Source organism: Macadamia integrifolia, chromosome 5, assembly GCF_013358625.1.
Source record: "Macadamia integrifolia cultivar HAES 741 chromosome 5, SCU_Mint_v3, whole genome shotgun sequence".
Lineage (NCBI taxonomy): Eukaryota > Viridiplantae > Streptophyta > Magnoliopsida > Proteales > Proteaceae > Macadamia > Macadamia integrifolia.
In genome coordinates this window covers 46,929,523-46,952,772 of record NC_056561.1, presented here as the reverse complement: position 1 = coordinate 46,952,772, position 23,250 = coordinate 46,929,523, and the positions used below count along the sequence as shown (strand labels likewise).

The following is a 23,250-nucleotide window of genomic DNA, read 5'->3' as shown; positions in this document are numbered from 1 at the left end:
ATTAAGGAAGTGCTCTTTAACATTATTAGATAACCTGAGCGATACACCAACGCCAAAGTGACAGATAGAGCCCCTCAGTCTGCCGTAGCTTCTATGACACGACGTATGTATTTTTTTTTTTTTTTGGAAAATGACGTATGTGATTTTACATACGTTTGAGAGATCTTCTTGTAATTTTTTTTTTTTCTTCCAATATACTGAATTATCTTTTTTCTTCGTTCAATAACGTAATACATTACATCGATGTGTGAACTTCGCTAAATTTTCTATATCATCTTGTATGAATTTATTCGTTTTTATTCATATTTCTTGGTATGTATTCTAACACGATTATTAAGAGGTGGGATTGTGATAGAAAACTGACGGCAAATGATATCCCCAAGTCACTAAGCCGATGAATTATTGGCCAATGTAGGAGGAGCCCACACAGCCCAACACAAAGGAAATGAGGAAGGGAGCTCATTTATGAGTCACCTAAAAGCGAGGAAAAGAACTTTGCTAGTCTACCGTAGATAACACCCTGACACAATCGGGCGTGAAAAGACCCAGATGCCCTATCACACAACTGAGTATTTTCTCATCCAGCTATGCCTTGGTGTTCCTATACAAGACTGGCAGAGTTCCCTCCCCTTGTGATATATTGAAATCATATAAGATTGTATTCCCTAGGTGTAGAAACGCAACCCTAAAACGATGCAGAAGATAATGGAAAAAACAAAACAAACAATACACAGATTTTACGAGGTTCGGCAAGGTTACCTACGTCCCCGGTGAGATGAGATCCTGCTTCACTATCAATGGAGAATAGGGTTACAGCGCTCTTCCTCACACCTCTCCGTATTGCTTGCATTACAGAGAAAGAAACCCTCGCTACAAATATATAGCGAAAAAACCCTAATCCGGAAAGTACACAATTGCCCTCAAATAAAAAATTCGAGCGGGGGGCTACGCCCCCCTACACCCCCTGCCATGCAGGGGGGCCTCCTGCCCCCTTGCAACCCCCACGGCCCGCTAACCGGCTAGCGGGACCGCCATCCTGCCTGTCTAGGTGCTGCACCAGTACTCTCTAGATTAAACTGCGACGGAATACAAGACATCAAACACCAACACTAGGCACATGTGAAGATCCAAACAACACTAATCTCACTTTCCACCATTACAAGGATTGGAGAAAAAAAAAATGTGTTAATCCTCACATGTCCGACATGTGATTATACACCAAACGGACCCAAACTCCTATCCAACGGCTGGGCTGCCCAGGAGCAATTGCCCGAATCTTTTGTCCAACCGAATTATTATGTGGGGCCGTAGGCCCGTAGGCATATCCATCTGTGAGAGAGAGAGAGAAACCTAACTATAACAACAGACACCTAACTTCCAACTTAAATTTTGCCATTCTCCCTTGTGTCTGCAATTTCCTTTCCCGCGTTCCAGAAGAGAAGTGGAGGGAGAAGAAGAAGGAGAAGAAGAGATCCGTTACTACTAATTTCGTAAATGGCGGCTGCAACAGCTATAATCGCACCATCGATGCTTTCATCTGACTTCGCAAATTTGGCATCGGAAGCCCACCGCATGTGCCAATGCGGCGCCGACTGGCTTCACATGGACATCATGGTACGTTCGATTTAGTTTTTGGTTCTTGGTTGTTGCTACTGATATCCCTCCTTTCTCTTCCATTTTTCATTGATCCTCTCTTCTATTATTTGATGATGATATCTTCATCTTTAATTAGAGTTCTGGAAATTTTTTACTCAAACCTACCTTCGATGTTTCATCTTCATCTCCCATGCTGCAGCTGCCGAGCCCATCAGGCTGTTTCGATTGTTACTGAAATTATCTTAAATACCTGGAAATTAGGGCTTGTGGATATGATCTGACTCTGAAGCCCGAACAAATTCTTCCCAGAATCTCACCATTGCGTGTTTTTGTATCCCTTAGTCCAGTTCTCCTGACTAATAGGAGTTCAAATCTTGGATATCTGGGGGGGGGGGGGTTTTGAATGATTGAACTCTTATGAGATATGGATTGTAGTTGGACTCATAATTGCCAGTTAAAATCAGATATTCTCTACCCCTCTAAATTATCTGAGGACCTACTTTGAACTGATTGTTCTTGCCTACTACTTGGAATATCTCTTACTGATTGTGTGATCTTGCATAGACGTTTTTTTCAACTATCCTAATGGTCTGCCTGATAGTGATCTATAGACCTTCTCTCATTCTATTCATCACAATTTGTTTATGACTCTATGTACGACTACACAGAAGCAGATCAATTAAGAGTCACTTTGCTCTCTCTCTCAAAAACATTTCTTAATTCATTACCTGAACAATATAAATCCTTATCTTTTGAATTGCAATGTTGATCCAATTGTCCAACAATGCTTGGCCGTTTTGTTGGTTTATTTGCAGGATGGGTAGGTCAACCTGTATACCTTGGACTTTGACATGCCTTATGCATTTTGATCATGAGTTACGTGTTTTGCTTACAGATTCTTGCAGTTTCTAGATGCCCGCAAAATGCAAATTTCATCATCCCAAGGTCTATGAGAAACATAGGATGAAGTGCTTCTTTCCTAAAGTTCCTATTAAGAATAGTTATAGAATAAGAAAGCAGTTGTCTTGTCTCTGCTACCTTCATTGGGATAATTTGCCTTTAGGAAATTTTATCTTTTGAAGTGATTATGACCCATGACTATCATTACATGGAAATGGATACAAAAAGAAAGGATTGGGAGAAAACATGGAGATTAAAAAATCCAGATGGGAGTGCTGGACAAGATATCAATCGAAATTGTTGAACCTATAATTTTTTTTTATCATTTCCTGCTATTTCACCTTAATTAGATTGTCTGAGAGGTGGTGAAAATCACCCTACCATGTATTGAGAGTTCTTAGAAAGTCAGTATATTCAAGATTGGATTTTCTATCTTTTTCTATTTGATTTTTATTCTTTTGAATTGAACATTTTGTCCTATTATGATCATACTAAAATCCACTTAGACTTGGTCGCATACAAATGATCGAGTTCCATTAGACATATCTATACTTGCTTTCTGTATCGCAAATCAATTGAATTTCAATGAGTCTTATACCAACTACTAGGAGTTCCACAAATCATTTACCATAGATGACAAGCTTTCATTATCTTTCCTCCCCATTGCAGCCATGAACTTAACTAATATAGGATGGTTATAACTTATGAGACATGAACCCTATGACCCTTTAACTATAGGATGGTGCACTGCCTTATGTCAATAGAACTTCTCATTTAATTAGACATAACTTCAAAGGGTCATTTCAAAGTTGAATTGGGCCAGATTGCTTAGGATTCTCAGATGGTTGCGAAATGATTTGATCTTCTGCAGGGGGATTTAGTCGGGGTCAATAGGGTTGTGGTCAAGATAAAAGTAGTTTTCTGCCAAGGGTGCCCTAGAAGAAAATCAGATTCACTTATGAAGAATATAATAATCAAGGCATATGAATAATGAATGGTAATCGGTTGGTATATGGATAAGGGAAGGGTGTAGTTAGAACTATGGTGACTTCGGCAGGTTCTTGGATCTGTTTCAGACTTGAAATTAGGTTGACGTATATGGTATTTCTTGGGTGTTGGTGGGTATGGATAAGTTAGAAAAGATAAAGACAAAATAATAAAGTGGTTAGTGATTTCAGGTCTGTTATGGATGCCTAACAGACCCAAAAAGCAATGTAAGAGGCGCAGGTCATGTAAGAAACAATAATGGATCAATAACTTTGATTGAAATTGCACAAACAATAGCTGGAACTCCAATCAAACCAATAAAATATCACCTAATTTATAGTATTGAATATTGACTTATATCTATCTATGAAATGAGAAAAAAAAAAGGCATTAACTTGTAGCTGAAGAGAAAATGGGAAATCAACAACCAGAATTGAAGAGAATACAGACATCAGCCAAAAAAAAAAAGCAGTCAATTGCATAACAGAATCAAGGAGATGTAGTTTTCCTGCAGGAGCAGCAGCTCTGCTGTTACTGAATGTCCAGAATTTTGAACAATATAAACTTCATCGCTATATGTTAAGTAGTACAACTGTCATTCTTACTAATGGGAAGACTGAAAACATGTGGAGACTCTTGAGAGTTCTCCCATTAGGACTTGGAGGGAAAAGGTAAGGGGGGATTAATTTTTCATGAATCAGACCACTACACAATGATACCGACTTAATTGAATTTAAATCGGCAATATAGACCCTAAAAGACTCTTGACAAAACCTAGTAAAACAACTGTTATTAAAGTCTATATGAAAACCACCATTTTACCATTTATCAGGTTCCCACTGCTCAGTCACCATTCTTAATGTATCTAACATGATCTAGGTCTTTAGATTTCTTCTCCCTCTTCCTAGCTCATTTGCGTACATCTTCTTCACCACCCTTTAACTAGCTCATTACAAATGTCAGCGGTAGCCCTGGATTTAGGATCATGTACGTACTTCTTAGCCTTCTTGGGCTGAGAAATTTAGCTTGCATTTTAGATTTTTTAATCATTACTATTTGTTATTTGTTGTTCTTTTGACTTAATGTCTATAAGATCAGCAATTCTATATGAAACATTGGAATGTCGGGCAGTAGATAAATAACATATAAGTAACATAAGTGTAGCTGATATGAAGATGCATGAGTGGCATGACAATGAAATAAGAATAAAAGAGTTTGAGGGAACCCAGAAGTAGCACCACGCCACCACCCATAGGCAACCAGAAGAGGGGAAGTATATGGCTTAGGCATGTGGAATAAATACCATTAAAGACACTGGTGAGAACAGGTAATATGTGAAAATATATGAACATTTTAACATATGGACTTCAATAAATTGAATGCTGAAAGAGTATTTTATGCTGTCAACCACAAGTGGTTAGGATGAGGCTTGGTTGTTGCAGTTTTAACTCACTTATTATTGTTTGGGTTAGAATTTATATCTGAAGACTGTACATTTAGTACAGAAGAGTATGAGATTAAAATCAGTAAAGGGTGTTTATGTCAATAAGTTAAGTTTTTAACAATGTTTTGAAATTTAAACTAATGTAAATGTGAATTTTGAAGTTAAAAAAATAAAAGAAATACTAAGTAATAATATTTTTGGCTTCTGAATCTTGATTATTGCCCTTTACTTCTTTTCTAATTTTAGAGATGATTTCAAAAGTATCAGGTAAAAGAAAGTAACTGTCTATGTTATCAAAGCATATTTTCATGGTGCAGGGAATGTTGCTAACAAACATTTCATTCTTGCCAGGCACTTTGTTCCAAATCTTACCATTGGAGCTCCAGTGATAGAGAGTTTGAGGAAGCACACCAAGTAATGCCTTCTTTCTCACTGCAGTTCTTAGATCATCCTTGCTAATGGGAAGTTCTTAATTTTAATTTTATAAAAATATTTGGTAATCTTATTTTGTAGGATATTCCTGGTCTGCCACCTGATGGTTACAAATCCTCTTGATTATGTGGAGCCATTAGGAAAAGCTGGTGCTTCAGGTTTTACCTTTCATTATGAGGCAGCCAAAGGTGGGTTTTCACATTTTCTAGCTTATTAGCTTACTTGCAGTCCCTTTATCTTCTCTTCTTCATCTCTTTTCTCTTCATAAATTAATCAGTTATATAGAAAATTATTGCAGATAATTGGCAGGAACTCATTCTTAAAATCAAGGAAAAAGGCATGCGGTCTGCAGTAGCAGTTAAACCTGGAACTACAATTGAAGAAATCTATCCTCTTGTATGGATTACCTGTTCCTGCCTACGCCTTCCTCTTCCTTAATTTTCTACTCATTGTTGGGTCTTGTAAACCACATGTTTTTGAGAAAATTTCTCTTACCTGGCTTGCTGTGAATTATATCTTTGTGAGCCTGCCTACGTTTGCAAATTTAAATTAAGATTATTTTCTGACTAATTAATAGCTTTTTTATAGGTGATGATAGAAATTTAGTAGATAAAGAAAGGGATTACTCAAATGGATCAAAACTATGATGGCATGTATGAGTCTCTTAAAACAAATTTTCAAGGAAAAAAACACGAAGACTTGCTAAGTAAATTTTTTCTAGCACTCTCACCTTTGCTTGAGAATCTGATGGCATCAAACCCAAAAACCCAAGCTTCAGGGTGGAGAGGCTCTCCCAAGGTCATAAGCTTAGTAGTGGTACACTACCTGATCGATGTGGGAATAGACTCCCCTCCCATTCCTTGCATAGAGTGCACTCACTGCATCATCTCCCCACAGCTTTGAGCTATGGACCCTCACATGGTCGGTACTTGGACACCCCACTCTGATACCGACGTTCAACCCAAGAGCCCAAGCTTCAAGGTGAAGAGGCCCTCCCAAGGTCATAAGCTATGTAGCCGTACACTATCCGACCAATGTGGGACTAGCTTCCCCTCTCATTCCTGGCCATGGAGCACGCTCACTGCATCCAAAAACAAAATATTATTGTCTCTTCTTATGGCACAAGAGACAGGATTGTCAAGTGATTCAAGTCTTGAACTATAATTTATTTTGGAGAGTTGGATTTTATTAGGGAGAAGGTGAAAAATATAAGAATTTTACAAGTTATGAAGCTATACAAATTAGAAAGAGAAAAGGAGCAATGTTATCCAATAGTAGTTTCTGATATGTTAAACTATCCATGAAAGGGTAGGATATTTTATAAGGTATGAAGCTATTCAGTTCGGAAAGTGTGTACTTGATATTTTTTGTCTTCGAAACTTGACGGCTACTGTGTTGGGCAGATCTGCTGATATGGATTATGAACCAATTACAATACCTTATTCTCCTTATCAATAACATCAGTAGTTTCCCAGATACAGTGATTTAATGTTAGCCTGAGACTCTGCTGTTCAGAAACTTTTTATTTTATTTTATTTTAATTGTCGTTCACACAACTTGTGCTAGTAGTTCAACTTAATCGGCTCTATTGTTCTACTGCCTAAAGCCAATGTACTGTTCAATAACAAAATATTGCTTACTGAAAATCCAAGACAGGTCTAAGCAGTGTCCTTTAGTCAAGCTTAATGCTCCTTTTGGTTTGGCAAAGCTATAAACTCAAATAATACATTTGCCTCATCTTGCTCTGCAGGTTGAGAGTGAAAATCCTGTTGAAATGGTCCTTGTAATGACAGTTGAACCTGGATTTGGTGGTAAAAAATTCATGCCAGAAATGATGGATAAGGTCAGTTCCTTTCTTAATTACATGCTCATCGTAACTCTTGTGAAAATCGTTGTCCCTTACGTGTTTCTTATGCATTCAGGTCCGTTTATTGAGAAAGAAGTACCCCTCTCTTGATATAGAGGTAAGATCTTCTCGGGCCTTTAACTTCATTGACTCAACTCAACTCAACTCAACTCAGCCTTATCTCAATTAAATGGGGGCATTACATGGATCCTTTTCCTCCAATCAGCTCTATTCAATGCCATATTTGTTAGTAGTCCTAAGCTATGTATGTCTTTCCTCACCACTTCTCCTAAAGTCGTTTTAGGCCAACCCCTGGCTCTTTTAAGCTCCTTCAATCTGAATCAAATCACCCCTTTGTACTGGAGCATTCGGATCTCTACTTTAACTTCATTATCATCTAAAATTATTTATAGCTTATAATATTGCTCTCCAGATCTCTGCTTATTCTTTTCATGTGAAAAAAATAGTTATCTTTGTAGATTTTATCCATGTGAGGAGGTAATCAGAAGGAGAGAGAGAGAGAGAATGTCGTACACAAGGTCAGTAAATGCTATGCAAAGAGGGACTTGGAACTAAAGTGAAAAACTTCCAGTCTCTTTTGATCTCACCAACAGAAAGGCCCCTGAACATCTTTACATGAGGCCCACAACATCATTTGTCCTTAGCTTGCCAGCTACGCTGTGAGATGGCTAAGCATAATCGATGCCAAAAGAGGTGCTCTAGAGTCTAGACTTTATATCATGTATTCTGGTTCAGTCTTTCTTAGAACCTTCTGGTTTGGAAACATATCTCTAGCCGGACCCAAACACTCAGCCACAGTTTTAAGAACCAGACTGGACTCTTCTGGATTGGTTTAGTTGTCTGCTTTCACCAGCTGGTTGTGTGTGTGTGTGTGTGTGTAAACAATAATCAATTTTGAAAGGTGAAATAACAATAATCACTGAAAGGTGGTTGCAGTCATCTGATCAGGCTTGGTCTGCTGGAGTGGATCTTGTAGACAGTGGGCTGTACCCCTTATAACTGCTTCCAATTTTGAGTTATTTGGGCAGTGGAGTACAGGGTATTTTCTTGCTTTTGAATGCCAGAAGGACCAGAACCAAAAATGCTTGCATAGCTAATGTTGACAGTGTTTACTATATATTCTTCTCACTCTCACATTTCTGAAGCATGATAAACTTGGGCATTCAGGTGGATGGTGGCTTGGGAGTTACAACCACTGATACAGCAGCTTCAGCAGGGGCAAATTGTATCGGGAAGTTCAGTGTTTGGAGCTCCGGAACCAGCCCATGTCATATCCACTATGAGGAAGAGTGTGGAGGAAGCGCAGCAAAAGAGTTGATTACTTGATACAGTTAAGTTACTCTGGTGATTCATTTTCTATCAATAATCTTGTTGTGTACAATTACTGAATTACCGATGAAAAATAAAAATAATTTGTACTGTTAACTGATTGGAAAGTTCTCACTCGATAACTTTCCATGCATACAAAGGTCCACATGATGTACGAAACTTGAGAATATAACAAATTTAAGTGATTTTGTGATTTTATTTCCTCCAAGTATACAATTTTTTATCTGGTCTTGTTTGACAAATTATTGTTTAGCAGAAGGCTGATGCAACTGGATTTCTCTGTTTTAGCAAAAAAAAAAAAAAAAAAAACAAAAACAAAAACTAGATTTCTCTGTACCATGTAAGGATAAGAAGACATGAAGAAGTAGCTATATAGGTACATGAAACTACCATATGTATCTCAATCCTTGGATGTATGGTATTCATATATTTCCTCATTGGGATTAAACTTGGTTTACCTTTCCACAGATCTAGTATGTTTCAAGACAAGTTGATTATGACCAGGACTGGGAACCAACAAGCCCTACCTTCCTCAGCAATACCTATGACTTCCCCCATAGCTAACGTTGGGAGAGGGTTGTGTGCACAAAAATCTTCTGTGGGGAGGGAGGCAGTGAGCATCCAACAGCTGAGATGCATGCTAGGACCCTCTCGGTCATTGGATCTTCACTGTTATTCACTGTCAGCCAAAAAATTGTTGGACCAGGTTTTAAATTATGGAAACGGGGATCTGGATTGGTAAAGAATCGGCCAGATCATCCAAAATGTACCCTAACCCTAGAAATCCAGTACGGATCGACCGACCCGATTCTTCAAACACCATGTGGAACAGATACATCGTTTAGTCATCTTCCACTAGGATTAAAAGGATAGCCATGGCCATGCATGCAACTGGAAAAGGCTCACGTTGTACGGTCTTAAATCTTGTAGAAGCTTTGCATGTCTTTGTAATGGCCAAACCATCATGAATAATGGAAGGGTAATGGTGGTAGCCCACTGGTTCTCTCCACCACTCACTCAAAGGTTGATTTTCTGGTTCAGGTTCACATTCAGAAATGGTCAGTAATAATAGAAATTGGGATTTGATTGGATTGGATGGGATGATGGAGATGGAGATGGATCTGACCTCTTAATCTGATCCAATTCACTATCTAACTGCTGCCCTTGTCCCTCCTGTGCTTGTCTTTCGGACTTTGGATATTAGCAAACTTGATGAGAGGCGATTGAATGTCAGGCTTATATATGAATCACTGCTGATATCGATATCAATATGATCAATTATATCGGGTCATATTGATATCAGTTTGTTGATATCAATACATATTCGAATGTAATACCGATACTTAAAACCATGAGTTATCTTGTTTACCAAACCCAAATTTAGTGCGACCATGCCGGATCCATTGCCAACCCCAAGGCCCAAATGTCAAGTTTTTGACTTATTATATGAATCCGAGACAAGGGAATGAGAGGTGGGTGGGGGACCTTACTCTGAGACTCTCTCAGTCGTCGGTCCTTATTGTTAGTGAAGAAAGTGGCAGGCACGTGGTATCACGTGCACGTGCTCAGGACCTCGGTTGTCGGATACATGTCCTTGGTATGGGAGATGTAATATGGTTATTTAAGTCATTTTAACCCTGAAACCTTACGTGTGTATTATTATGGAAGTACTTAATTAATCATCCTGTGTGTGGCAAATCACCTGTGAACAGTTGTCGTTTGATCATTCGTTCGTTCATTCTCTCTCTCCTCTGAGATTAACGGGGAAATTAAACAAAACAAATTGGGGTTTATTACTTTAGATTTTAAACAGAACAATTACCATTGGAACAGTATCCTACGATAAGGGCAAAAGATTCCGACGTCAACAGTGTGGAGATTCTTATTCATATCTTTTCACATTCTCATTATGTGGCACTCAGATTGACACTCTCTTCAAACTGTTTTTCACATGATTGGTGTGGCGTGCGAGATTTCTCTCACATTGGTGGCATTAGGAACCCTCTCCCTCGATGCTAATTAGGTCAAGACGGCTGCCATGTAAAATTGTAAGTCATATTTAAACTTAGGTTGGACAGCTGAAATCCTAAAAAATGGAATCAAGAAGAAGAGCAAAGGTTGTGACAGTGTTTTTTTAAATTTTTATTTCAGAAGTTTATATATCTAGCTATACGAGGCAAGTTACTTAATTTATGTTAATTTATTGATTAAAAAAGAAAAAAATATTTGAAAATTAAAGATCAAAGAGCATTCATGACCGATTCCAAAATAAATTATCTTAATCAACATTAATCAAAATCAAGATAAGCCAACTCCAACCCTTGTCAGGTCTGATGCCCAGTCAGGTGCATGGTTCTAAGTATCGGGTATTGGCGTATCGTCTGATAATACCAATACAAATCAGAAGCATTGGCAAAAAAGTGACTCATATCGTATCGGTATAGCCTATAACCATGGTCAGATGTTGAGATCACTGAAAGATCAAACTGCTAAAATCAGGTAACTCATCCATCTAGCTTGAAATTCCTTATCCCTTTTATATATAGAACCCATAACAAATTCTGATAGAAAAAACTGATATGTGATGGGTCTCTCATGTACTCATGTCTCTATACTAATTTCCACCCAGTGACATCACCACCTCAGAGGAAGGCTCATTTTGGTTTTTTTAGAGGAGAAAAGAACTTTCTTCAATTTTACTCTTACTGTACTTGATAAAGGGGGAAGAATCATATTCATGACCACTTTAAGCTGATTCTATCATTCTATGTTACTAGGTAATGGTGTTTGTCAACTTGTTCATTCATGGCCAATTTGACTCTTGCAAATGCTTCACCCCATATGCCTTTCTCCTGCCTCATCTTTAGCGTACAAACGACGTCGAATCTGGTTTTTAGATCTTATCCTTCTCCATAGTTTCCACGCCATTGCTGTTTGCTCAACTACTGTATCTTCCATAATCCACATGCATCAACCTTAATCCAATTATATATGTCCTCCCATGCATGAATGTATGTATAGGTATATGCAGTGGTCATATACATGGGTCTTGGTCTCTTGGAAACTCTCAATTTGTGAATGAATTTTATATAACTTCTCTCACCAAAATGTGGTAAACAGGTTTGAAGCCCAAGGAGGTTGATGCAGAGTTGATGAAGAACCTGGGAAGGATATCTCTCCACACTTAAGCCAATGAAATCAATCAAACCTGAGGCCTCCGAAATATTTCCTTATGATATTTACCCAAGAATCCTGTTCATCATCAACTTTGAAGTATACTCTCCTTTCCCAGTCTTTTTAACCTTTCAATACCACCTTTGAAATCTGTAGTTTTGTAATAGTTTGTATTGATCCAAAATATTCACTCAACAAAGACCAAGTAAGTAATTGGAGGATTCCCAGAGAGAAGAGCACTTCCCTGTATTCTCTTCTTTTTTTATTAATTGTTGTTGAGGTTTGTATGTCGAGCAAGTGGTCATGGCAACTACTGCCAGTAAGCTCTTCTTGAGAGCTCTGCTCTTCTTCATCTTCATTTCTTTCTCTGCTCAAGCACACAGCTTGCTAAGCTGTGAGAATAACTCACCAGAAGCGCTGGGCTACCGCTGCAATGGTTTTGGTTTGCAGGACCATTGTGAAACTTATGCCTTGTTCTACACCAATTCAAACTACTCATCTCTTTTTAATCTGAGCTACTACTTAGGCCTCAATGTAACAGCCATCGCCGATGCCAGTGGGTTCTCTGCGGATACCAAGTTTCTTGCCCAAAATCAGCCTTTGTTGATCCCAATTTATTGTAGATGTGATGATAGTTTCTTCAGGGCTGGAATTACAAAGACTACCATCAAAGGTGAGAGCTTTCATGGAATTGCAGAATCACTGGAAGGCTTGACGACCTGCAAAGCAATCAAAGAACAGAACCCCCATATCCCTCCATGGGATCTCAAAGACAAAGTTCAGTTACTGATACCACTGAGATGTGCATGCCCATCCCCATTAGAGCTCACACAAGGAACAAGATTTCTTCTCTCTTATCCTATTAGTAAAGGTGAAACAATCCCAAACCTTGCCTCCAAGTTTAATACCAGTGCAGAAGCTATAATCTCCGCAAACAACAAATCAGGAAGCTTTAAGTTTGAAAGCCCAGAACAATTTTCAAGTCTTCTGATTCCTCTCCAGAATAAACCCATCCTTTATCTTTTTTCTAAAACCCCTGAACCCAATTCGGGTTACCCTGTGACTACCATCCCTGTTATTAATCCCAGCAAGCATCAATCGAAAAAATCAACAATGTGGAAAATTGTACTCTATATTGCACTCAGTGGGGTAGCACTAGGAGCAGGTGTGGCCATTGCAGCAGTGATCTTGGTGATCCAGTGGAGGAAGAACAAGCCAAATATTTTTGAGAATGGGGATGTGGAACTGCAACAGCTAAGTATAAGAACTACCAGCGAGAAGAAATCATCGTTCGAAGGCCAGCAAGATCCTTTTGACAGTCAGATCCTTGAGACCACCACACCCCACAAGATGGTATTAGAGACTTACACCATTGATGAGCTAATAAGAGCGACAGAGGACTTCAATTCCAGCAATCTGATCGAGGGATCCACGTTTCATGGCCGCCTCAATGGGAAGAATCTGGCCATCAAGAGGGTACCACCAGAAACAATCTCCAAGATTGACTTTGAACTTTTCCATGACACCTTCCACTACAATCAGCCAAACATAATTCGGCTTCTGGGTACCTGTTTGATCGATGAGCCTGATTCATTCCTGGTTTTTGAGTATGCCAGGAATGGTTCCTTGAAGGACTGGCTTCATGGTGGGTTAGCAGTGAAGAGCCAATTCATTGCATCTTGTTACTGTTTCCTAACTTGGAACCAGAGGCTGAGGATATGTTTGGATGTGGCTAATGCCTTACAGTACATGCACAACATTATGAACCCTAGCTACATCCACAGGAATATCAAGAGCAGAAACATCCTTTTAGATGAAGAATTCAATGCCAAGATCGGAAATTTTGGAATGGCAAAGTGTGTGGAGGACAATTCTGAGGATTCTCATTCTCATTCTCATTCTCAAACACTTTCATCAGATCCAACCACTTGGGACAAAGGGTATCTAGCTCCAGAGTATCTGCTGCAGGGCATTGTTTCATTGAGCACTGATATATTTGCTTATGGTGTTGTCTTGCTCGAGGTCTTATCAGGTCAAACTCCCTTAACCAGGGCCGACGACAAGGAAGAAGGAATTGTTCGGCTTTCAGATAAGATCAACTCCATATTAATGTCGGAAGATGCGAATGAACTCAGAGACTGGATGGACCGTGCATTGGGAGAGAATTATTCATTCGATGCAGCAGTGACATTAGCTAATCTAGCAAGATCGTGTGTAGAAGAAGACCCATCTTCAAGGCCAAGTGCTGGGGAGATCGTTGACAAGTTATCGATATTGGTGGATGAATTACCGGATAGTGAACAAATCTCGACGACCTGCGAAAGTTCTTCAAAACCTCAAGTGAAGTCAACTTCAAGCAATCTGTAAATACCCAGTTTGACTACGAATCAATCGATCAATCGATCGTGGAGGAATATGGGCTATGGAGTAGTTTGCAGTCTAAGTCTCTAGATATGTGTTTGTGTGGTGAGATACTGTATATGGAGTAGTTTTGAGTTCCAAGTTTGAAGTTTGATAGGTATTGCAAATTCGGTTGGGGCATTTCGTCGAACGAATTGTTCGCAAATCATGGTCAGCAGGAAGTACAGATTATTCAAATAGCGGGTGAGTAACTCAAACTGAGCAGTAGTATGCATTATTACAAAAATACCCTCGGATTGGTGATAGTTTTTCTAGTCTTGAATTCTCTTATTAGGACCCAGTTTGGGAGAAGGAAGAATCCCTTTAGCCACCATTTCAGGGTTGGTCAGGTTAGAATCATTAAAGCCATTAAAATAAAGCACATATGCTTGTATGAGATTCGATATAAGTACACCTTATACTATAGAGTAAATTTATTACATTCTAACACAAGGATCAATCAATCACCATTTTTGTTGATGACACTATCATAACCATAACCACCATAGGTGATAAAATTTTTAATAAATTTATAAAAAATAGATTTGTTAAAAATTGGTCGAATTGAATTGATTTGAAAAGCTTAGGGAAAAATCAATTTTCGAACATCCTGCCAGTGATTTCTGAATAATACGGACTAAAGTACAGAATATTACAAACTTTCAAAAAAATATTTAGAAAAATTGCATTGATTTTTGTCCCAAATTTCTGAAGATGCGTTCCACTTTTTTGTCAAATGCCATTTTAAAAAAAAAAAAAAATTTCAACCATTTTACCCCTTCAAATTAGTAATCATTTTAATCACGAATTTTTCGCATATGTCGAAAAGATGAAGCTAAATTTTCGGCAAAGAGTATGCATGGGAGAAAGAGAGGGAAAAGTATTATGTATTAATGGAGGATATACAAGACCATATCTTTAAAGGGCCTCCATGAATCCAAGCTCGAGGGACAAGAAAATTGAGTTGGAAAGTGAAAACCACTATCCAAAATTCTTGAATATAATTATGAAAAAAGAAGGTTGCCTGCTTGAGTGCCATCTACACCCAAACATAGCTAGGAAGGGTAAAATGATTGCCCCATCCCCTCATCTCCACCCTCACGACCCATTCCCTTGTTACATGGAAAACCTACCCCTGTTAGATGCTCCCGCACTTGATGTAGGCAACATGCAGTCTGATAGCAACCTCTTCTCATATAATTTTTTTGAGGCAGTTTTCCTTCTTCACCCATGAAGAAGGAAATATTCCTTCACCGTGGGCATTAATGGAGGTGAAATGAGGATCATAATGTGGATATAGACATTTTTTAAAAAATTTCATCCTATAAGGAGAAGTGTTAATGACTATCAGATTCAGTTTTCCTTCACCCAAGGTAGGAGGAAACTTTCTCCTAATTATTTTATGCTTCTCAAGTCTAGTTAATTACTATGCATGCGTGAATTATGGTTGAAACTAAAAGAACAAATGAATAACTATCTACATAAAACACAAAGTCCTTTTTTTTTTTTCACAGTTAGCTCCACTTGAGCATTTTTCTCTCAATTCATGTTTTTACCTATATCCATTATAATTCTATTGTTCTAGAGCCAAAAAACAAAAAATATAATTCCATTGTTGAGATCCATTTTGTAGTTACCATCTACTTAAATAGACAATAATAACACAACAGAATAGAAAGTGTAAAAGTCTTCCTTCACCCTAGGAAGGAGGATTCCTCTCATCACTGGAAATTTGACCTTGTGGTCAGACTCATAAGTGTCATTATAAACTCTCATCCCCTATTGTAGATAATCGCAAACACCCTTCATTGAATCAATCAAATGAGATCAATGATAGAGTGGTGAGGGATTCCTCCTTCATGTAGATAAAGGAAAACTCGATCTAATACAAAATGGGAGAAATGCTATGAATTCCTCATGGTTGAATGATATCTTGTGTTGTGATGGTTCTAGTTTCATTGATTATTTAATAGTCTTTTGAAAACAAGTTTCCTCTATGAATGATGATAATTGACAAACAAAAGTTATTTTGGCTCTCTAAAGTCTAAAGCTTTCATAATATCATTCACTTTGCCCTCTACTCGATAACTGGTGCAAGTTTTAATCCAATTGGACTTTGGGCAGTCCAATAAAGCCAAAGAATCCACCCCATGTCCTTAGCGGGATCCTTTATCAACCACGATTTCTATTTGTTTGTCATGTGGACTGATGATTTGATAATATCATCCTTAAATTAAGGGTAAGTGTTTTCTATCCAAAAATGGCCCTTACGTCTAGATATAAGGGCACACATTCCTTGCCTTTGTGATATAGGGGCTGCTCTCGGACAAAAAAATTAAACTTTGTCCTAAATTATTAATAATATATATTAATTATAAATCCCATTTAAATAATCTATAATCTTTTCTCTTAATTTTTCAATTATTCGAAAACTCTTGATTTTTCAATTATTCGAACTCTCTTGATTTTTCATACAATTTTCCATTTCACTATAATTACACAAGCACTTCATATTGGTCTAAATTTGACCATGTGCTTTACCCAAAAATAAAAAAATAAAAAAAATTGACCATGTATAAATGTTGATGTGGATAATAGTTAATTTTAGTGTTAACGAAATTGCCACGTGTAAATTATGAGGCTGTGGTGGAACCTGCAGCCATCGGTGCACATGTATGTTACTAATCAAAGCCGGATGGACTTGGGGCATCATAACCACAAAAGTAATGGGACTGGGCCTGAAAATGGGCCGTATGAGTGAAATGGCCCAGCATTATGGCCAGTAGCTTACAGAGTGGAAGATCGAGTCAGTGGTGGGTGAAATAACCTCCCCACCCTGCCCTTATAAAAGGTAGAAATGTCTACGTTGTTGATGTTTTCAAGTGCACTCTGAGTCTTGGATAGGCCATGCGTTAGTGCAGCCCCTGTACTCTGGAACATAAAACATTCTTCCATTACCTTTTATCGAGTGACATTATATAAATTTGCCAAAAAGAGAAGGAAGTATTGGTCCACTCTATGTCCAAAAATTGTAGTTAAACTAAAATATAAGGGAAGAGAGCCCTTCCGATTTAGCGTAGCCGTGACACCAGACCCACAGTCCAATAGAAGGGGTGGTGGTAGCATCTTTATCGCACAGTGGGGAGGGGCAGCATAGTATTTTGGTGCCCACATCAGTTTGATCGTTACCTGCACCAGATTGATTGAAACCAGGATTTGATCAACCAGATTGGCCAATTCGAATCGTATTCCAACTTTCGCTCATCCCAATTCCAACCGATCTAGATTGGTGATTCCCTTTAGATTTCTAGGTTTAGAGTATATTTTGGCTAATTCTTGTCGATTTTAACCAATCATATCGAAATAGGTTAGGACTAATCCAAATCCCAATATTGTTCTTTAGAAGCAACATATGATCTTATCTGGGGATTATTGATTTTCTTGACTATACTTGAGTGCAAGGAAAATTGAAGAGAATGAAAGCGAAATTTTCCGAACTTCAAAAAAGAACTTTTGCAATCACTTTACTTTGCATCCAAAACCTTTTACTATAAAATGTAAAACAAAAATCTAAAAATTACATGTAAAATATATCATTAGTAATTATAATAAGAAATTCAACTAATTTACTTATTTTTTTAGTTCAAACATTTCCTTTTAAATTTTTCTTGCAACCAAACACAGCCTTAGAAATTAAGGAAAAAAAGATGGGATGTATTCCAAAGCAAGATTAGGTATTGGTTGGGGGCTGTATCAGTCACTGCCATATACAGATCGGGCTGTGTTAGATCAGAATCGAGTGAAAATTCAAAAACCAACCACTTCCCAGTTCCTACCAACTAAAAATATCAGTTTCGGGTACAGGAGATACCAATACGAGAAGTGGGAAAAAAGAATTTCGGTCCCATGCAACAGCATATTCTCCTTCATTTTCTTTTTTCCATTAAAATTAAAAACGGATAGAAACAGAATTTAAATTCTTCAATTCAATATCGCTAGCAAGAAATTAATGGAATAACCTAACCAACCAAAAAGGCTAAAACAGCCGAGAAGAAGACGACCTTGGCTGTGCTGGCGGCTTATAGTGAGGTACACTCTTGGCCTGGCCTGGCCCAAAAAATAAATAACAAAAGAAAGCTGGTTTTATGAACGGCCTATCTAAAGGCGTCAATTGCCGATCCTATCAAGATTTTCAGACACGGTCTTCATCCTGGGACGAACCTCAGGATCGGTCTCGGTGCATGCCAGGGCCACATGGAAAACGGCTAGTACCTCCATCTTAGCGTGAGTTTCCTTTAGCAGCATAGGGTCCACCAGCTCTGACAACGGCTTCTCTTCCTCAAACCCCTTCCCCACCCACCTCACCAGATCTGTTACTTCCGCCGCCGTTGATGTCGTCGGAGACGTAGACGACGCCGATGATGCCTCCGGGGACTTCCCGGTTAGTAGTTCCAGAAGTACGATCCCGAAGGAGTAGATGTCCCACTTTTGTGTGGGCCTAGCGCCAGGGAGCCGGGCCTCTGGGGCCCGGTAGTTATTGGGACGGTCGGATTGGGTCGACTTGATGTAAGGAAGGACCCCACCGATCAGGCCTCCTGACGAAGATGGGTCACTGCCTGTGATGCTGATCAGACGGTTGAGGCCGAAATCGGAGATGTAAGCATGGAAGTCGTTGTCGAGGAGGATGTTGGAGGGCTTGATGTTCGCGTGGACGAATTTCCTTGGACTACAATCGTGTAGGTGGGCCAGCCCCCTTGCCGCTTCCTTAGCGATTCTTAACCGAGTTGACCATGTTAGACTCGCTGACGGTTGCCCCGTTCTCCCTGGAAAGAACGAAGTGGAAGCCATAAGCTATTGGGTTTCAAATTTGCACCAACCGGGCATCGTAGGTTTCCAAACATCAAATAGGGGTTTCTAATAAAAGAGTGTGCGGTAACGGTGAAACAGGGCCGGGTTGGAGTTAATTCAATGTAGGTTCCCAAAATTCAATTCATGCCCAATCCAATCTTGTCGGTTTCATACTAATTCAATTCGGCCCTAATTGACCTCTGTTAGGTCCGGCTGGGCTGAGTTGGGATGACCCTGACTTTTGCAATGGTTGAATTAATCTTAACTGATCTATTTTTGCCACTCACATTCTTTATATTAAAAATTTATAAAAAATAAAATAAAATATCAATAGGAACCTGAAATCTAATATAAAAATTAAGTATTAAAGTTTGGTCTTGGTTGGTTTGGGTTAGGTCGGACTGAGGCCTCAACCCAAACCCAAACCCAGTGTAACTCGCTCTCAAGGTCCAAAAAACTTGGTTAATCCTGTTTGGACTCTGAGTGCAGCTAGGGAGGTTCGAGTTGTCTGGCCAAACTTTCACACATAATCTACCGAGGTTGTAGAGAATGAAAATTGAAGACTCACCACGGAGAGAAGAGGCTAAGCTGCCATTAGAGATGAAGTCTGAGATGAGAAGCTTTTCATCGGAAGCCCAGTAATAAGCTCTTAACTTCACTACGTTGGGATGCTTCACTCTCCCGATCGCCTGTATCTCTGTTGCGAATTCCTTATACCTCTGACCTCCACCTTCACCCAATCTTCTCACGGCCACCGGTATTCCGTTGGCCAGAACCACCTTGTACACAATCCCCAATCCACTCTTCCCCAACACATAAGCCGATGCTCTCAGTAGCTCGTCCAGTTCGAATGTGAACCCTTTATCAATCGCAACTAATTGGCCTTCTACTCCTCCATCCCCTTCCTTCTCGGACTCGATTTCTGAATCGTTATTCGGATTGCCCTTCAAGCAAGAACAAAGACAAAATTTGTTCATACCTTTATCGCTGCCACCGAATTTGCTTTTCCCTGTGCAGCTACAGCCATTGTTGGAGTCTTTCCTCTTCCAGTAAATGTAAACGATGATCAAACCGATGAATGCGACTCCGGCGGCGTCAGCTACCGAGATTAGGATGATGAAACCCGGTTTTAGTCCTTTCTTCAAGTTGGAACCGGACGCCGGCGCTGAATTCTGACTTCCTGGAGTGTTCTGTGCGGACCGTGGAGATTTAGAAGTTCTGCATGGATCCTGGAGAGGGAACCCACATAAGGAAGGATTGTCGAGGAACGAAGTGGGGCCTTGGTTGGCAAGAGTCCCATCCTGAGGAATCTCGCCGCTGAGATTGTTATGTCGGAGATCGAAATTCACGGCCGCCGGTAATTGTCCCAGAGACGAAGGGATGTGGCCGGAGAAGTGATTGAAGGAGAGATTGAGCGTTCCGGAGAGGGACTGCAACTCGCCGAGGTCCGAGGGGATGGATCCACTGAAGCCGTTGGACGAGAGATCGAGCGTAACCAGGTTCAACAATTTGGGCCAAATTCCGGTGGGTATGTGACCGGAGAACTGGTTTCCGCTGAGAATGAGGCGCTGCAACTGGCCGCAATTGCCGAGATCCCTGGGGATAGAGCCGGAGAGAGAATTATGGGAGAGGTCGAGGTTCTGGAGGCGAGGTAGGTGGCAGAGAGAAGGAGGCAGGCCACCAGAGAGGTTGTTACCGTAGAGGAAGATACTATGGAGAGAAGAGGCGTTGAACAGCTGGTCAGGTATGGAGCCATAGAAGCGATTACCGTGGAGGTTGAGGCGGCGAAGGAAGAAAAGGGAGCCCAGCTCAGATGGGATGTAGGCGCGGAGGTTGCGGGCAGCGATGGCGATGCCGACCACCCGGGGATCGGAGGATTCGGAAACGTTCATACAGGAAATTCCCGTCCACCGGCATGGATCGGAGTCGTTCTCATTCCAATCGGAGAAGACAGAGGTGTCGGAGGAGGACTGGTCTACAGCAGACTTCAAAGCCAGAAGGGAGAGGCCATCAGGGGTGAGAGAGAGACAAATGTTAGGTAGGCTGACGATGACGAAGAAGGAGAGGAAGAAGATATCAGTAGCCACAGCCATAATGGCGTCTTGAAGAAACTAAATTCTCTTCTTCTTCTTCTTCTTCTTCTTCTTCTTCTTCTTCTTCTTCTTCTTCTTCTTCTTCTTCTTCTTCTTCTTGTACCTTAGAGGATGAGAATGTGGGAATGTTCAGAGAAGGGATCATCAATTTTTCAGAGATCAAGTCTCTGGTCTGCTCTGCTCCGGCATTTGTGGAGTTAGATTAACTAAATCTTAGTAAAAATTTGAACTTTCCACTCCAATCTCTTCAAGGAAGAAGGTAAGAGAGAGAGAGAGACAGACAGAGAGGACCAAAGGGCCCGATGAGTACAATCCATCTGCCATGGTTGGCCTGTATTTATTACACACACCACTTACCACTATTACTACTACTGGTACTTAAGAAAGAGAGAGAGAGAGAGAGAGAGAGAGTGTTTTGATTGGATGGGACCCGCTTCCCGCCAAAATGACTTCGATAGAAAGGGAGTAGAAGAAAAGCAATCTGGAGATGGAAAGCAAACTATGGAAAGGAGTAGAAGGATTAAATGGGGATCGGTGCATTAAATGTAACTACTTAATTAAACTTAGTTAACCTTAGCTAAGCTAGCTACTACTATATGCCAGAGGATTATTATGCTCTACCTTAGTGGTGTCAACCCCTAAATCAAACCGGTTAAATTGAAAAAATCAGACCAAACAAAACGAAATCAAATTAATTCCCTATTGGGTTGATTTCGGTTTGGGATATTATGACACTCGTTAAAAATTGATTCATACCGAACGAAATGAAAATCTTATCAAAAAAAAAAAAAAAACTGATAATAACAACAAAAATCATGCTTTTCTGTAATTTTTTAAATGTATTCATGGTAAATTGAAACTTTTCTTTTTAGGCCGGCTTCAGTTTTAATTTAGTCAACTTGAACCAGTTTTGTCTAATCAAAACCAAACCGAATTAACCATTTGACCTCTATTAGTAAAATTTATAAGCAGTATATTGACATATGGTAAAATCAAATTTCAATGAAAATGAACCTACATGTTCACTGATGCTCTAAATGTAGAGTGGAAGTGACTTTTTTTTGGTAGAAGTGTAGAAGTGACTTGCCATGGACAAATAATAGAACTGCCACTAGAATGGGTATACTAATGGTGCCAACTGATATAAGCTTTAAATATTGGACTTCATTTATTGAATTTTTTTATCCTCAACCAACCAGTTCCATTGTGGTACATATAAGTCAATTAATTCTGAACTAATAGGGAGGTTTTCAAACCTTAAGATCCCTTACCCTATCATGTGGATGTGTTAATCTACATTATATAGAAAAGGAATTTTCTTTTTCTGATAAATAATAGACAGAAAGGGGAATTTTTGTTTATGTGTAATATATCACATTTAATAGCCCATTTCATATTTATTGCCTATTATTTGTGAGTTTTTTTTTTTAAGAGTAATTGACAAATGGAAAAGATTTCCTTACCTACATGATGAGGTTCACAATGTTCAGTTGGACGTACCTATGAGGATCCAACATCTATCCCATTTCCTGTCATTAAAAGAGTGAAAAGGGATATATATATGGAGGCAAAAGGGATAAGTATTGGATCCTTATAGATGTACATACGTGCAGTCAATTCAAATTCAAGATTCACCGTCTCATCCTAAGATTTAGAATCCCTCTAGATATCCTCCAATACTGCCTTCGCGCTCTTTGACCCCATGCCGATCTCCGTGGATGTGGAAAAACTTTTTTTTGGTAGAAAGGTGTGGAAAAACTTGGTCCAACAACAAATCATTAAGAAGGGAAGAGAGAAGCTAATACATAATTAGATGATGAAAAAAAAGAACATCATTCAATCGTGGTGCCGCTAAGCTTAGACACAATGGGTGATGAAATAAACACCTCACCCACCCCACATGATCAATGACCATGCCGAGCATTGGTGCAGAAACCACGCAACCGCGTAGTGATCCATCTCCCTAGGATGATACATAATATGAGATAAGTTATGCTATGAACAGAAAAATTAAGGATAAGACAGACAAAAGGTTAATTGGGGGATAGGGACAATGAAAGTAAAAGCCAAAGGGACATCACTTTCAAGTAACCAACTCCACCGCCTCACACTAATGCTTCTAAGCTTGATATTATTATAACCCACATTTGAAACATCATAGTTTGAATACCTTTGTCTTT

At 39.4% G+C, this 23,250-nt stretch overlaps 2 protein-coding genes and 1 pseudogene across 4 annotated transcripts; 2 read left to right on the top strand and 1 right to left on the bottom strand.

Moving 5' to 3' along the window:
* The first annotated feature begins 1,381 nt into the window (after nt 1-1,381).
* LOC122078961 lies at nt 1,382-8,766 on the top strand (annotated as a pseudogene).
* A 1,821-nt stretch (nt 8,767-10,587) lies between these two features.
* LOC122079004 (protein LYK2) lies at nt 10,588-14,395 on the top strand. The gene has a single exon (XM_042645216.1). The coding sequence runs from the start codon at nt 12,033-12,035 to the stop codon at nt 14,094-14,096; it is 2,064 nt and encodes a 687-aa protein (XP_042501150.1). The 5' UTR covers nt 10,588-12,032; the 3' UTR covers nt 14,097-14,395.
* Nucleotides 14,396-18,087: 3,692 nt separating this feature from the next.
* Nucleotides 18,088-21,395, bottom strand: LOC122078235 (receptor protein kinase-like protein ZAR1). Of its 3 annotated transcripts, none has more exons than XM_042644133.1 (3): nt 21,136-21,395; nt 19,546-21,096; nt 18,088-18,952 (listed from the first exon to the last, which is right to left on the bottom strand). In XM_042644133.1, exons 2-3 carry the CDS (start codon nt 21,068-21,070, stop codon nt 18,297-18,299), a joined length of 2,181 nt encoding a protein of 726 aa, XP_042500067.1. In that variant the 5' UTR covers nt 21,071-21,096; nt 21,136-21,395; the 3' UTR covers nt 18,088-18,296. The 3 variants fall into 3 exon arrangements, with proteins under 3 accessions (XP_042500067.1, XP_042500066.1, XP_042500065.1); XM_042644132.1 differs by having other exon boundaries at nt 19,546-21,136; nt 21,170-21,395; XM_042644131.1 differs by having other exon boundaries at nt 19,546-21,130; nt 21,170-21,395.
* Between the last annotated feature and the right edge of the window lie 1,855 nt (nt 21,396-23,250).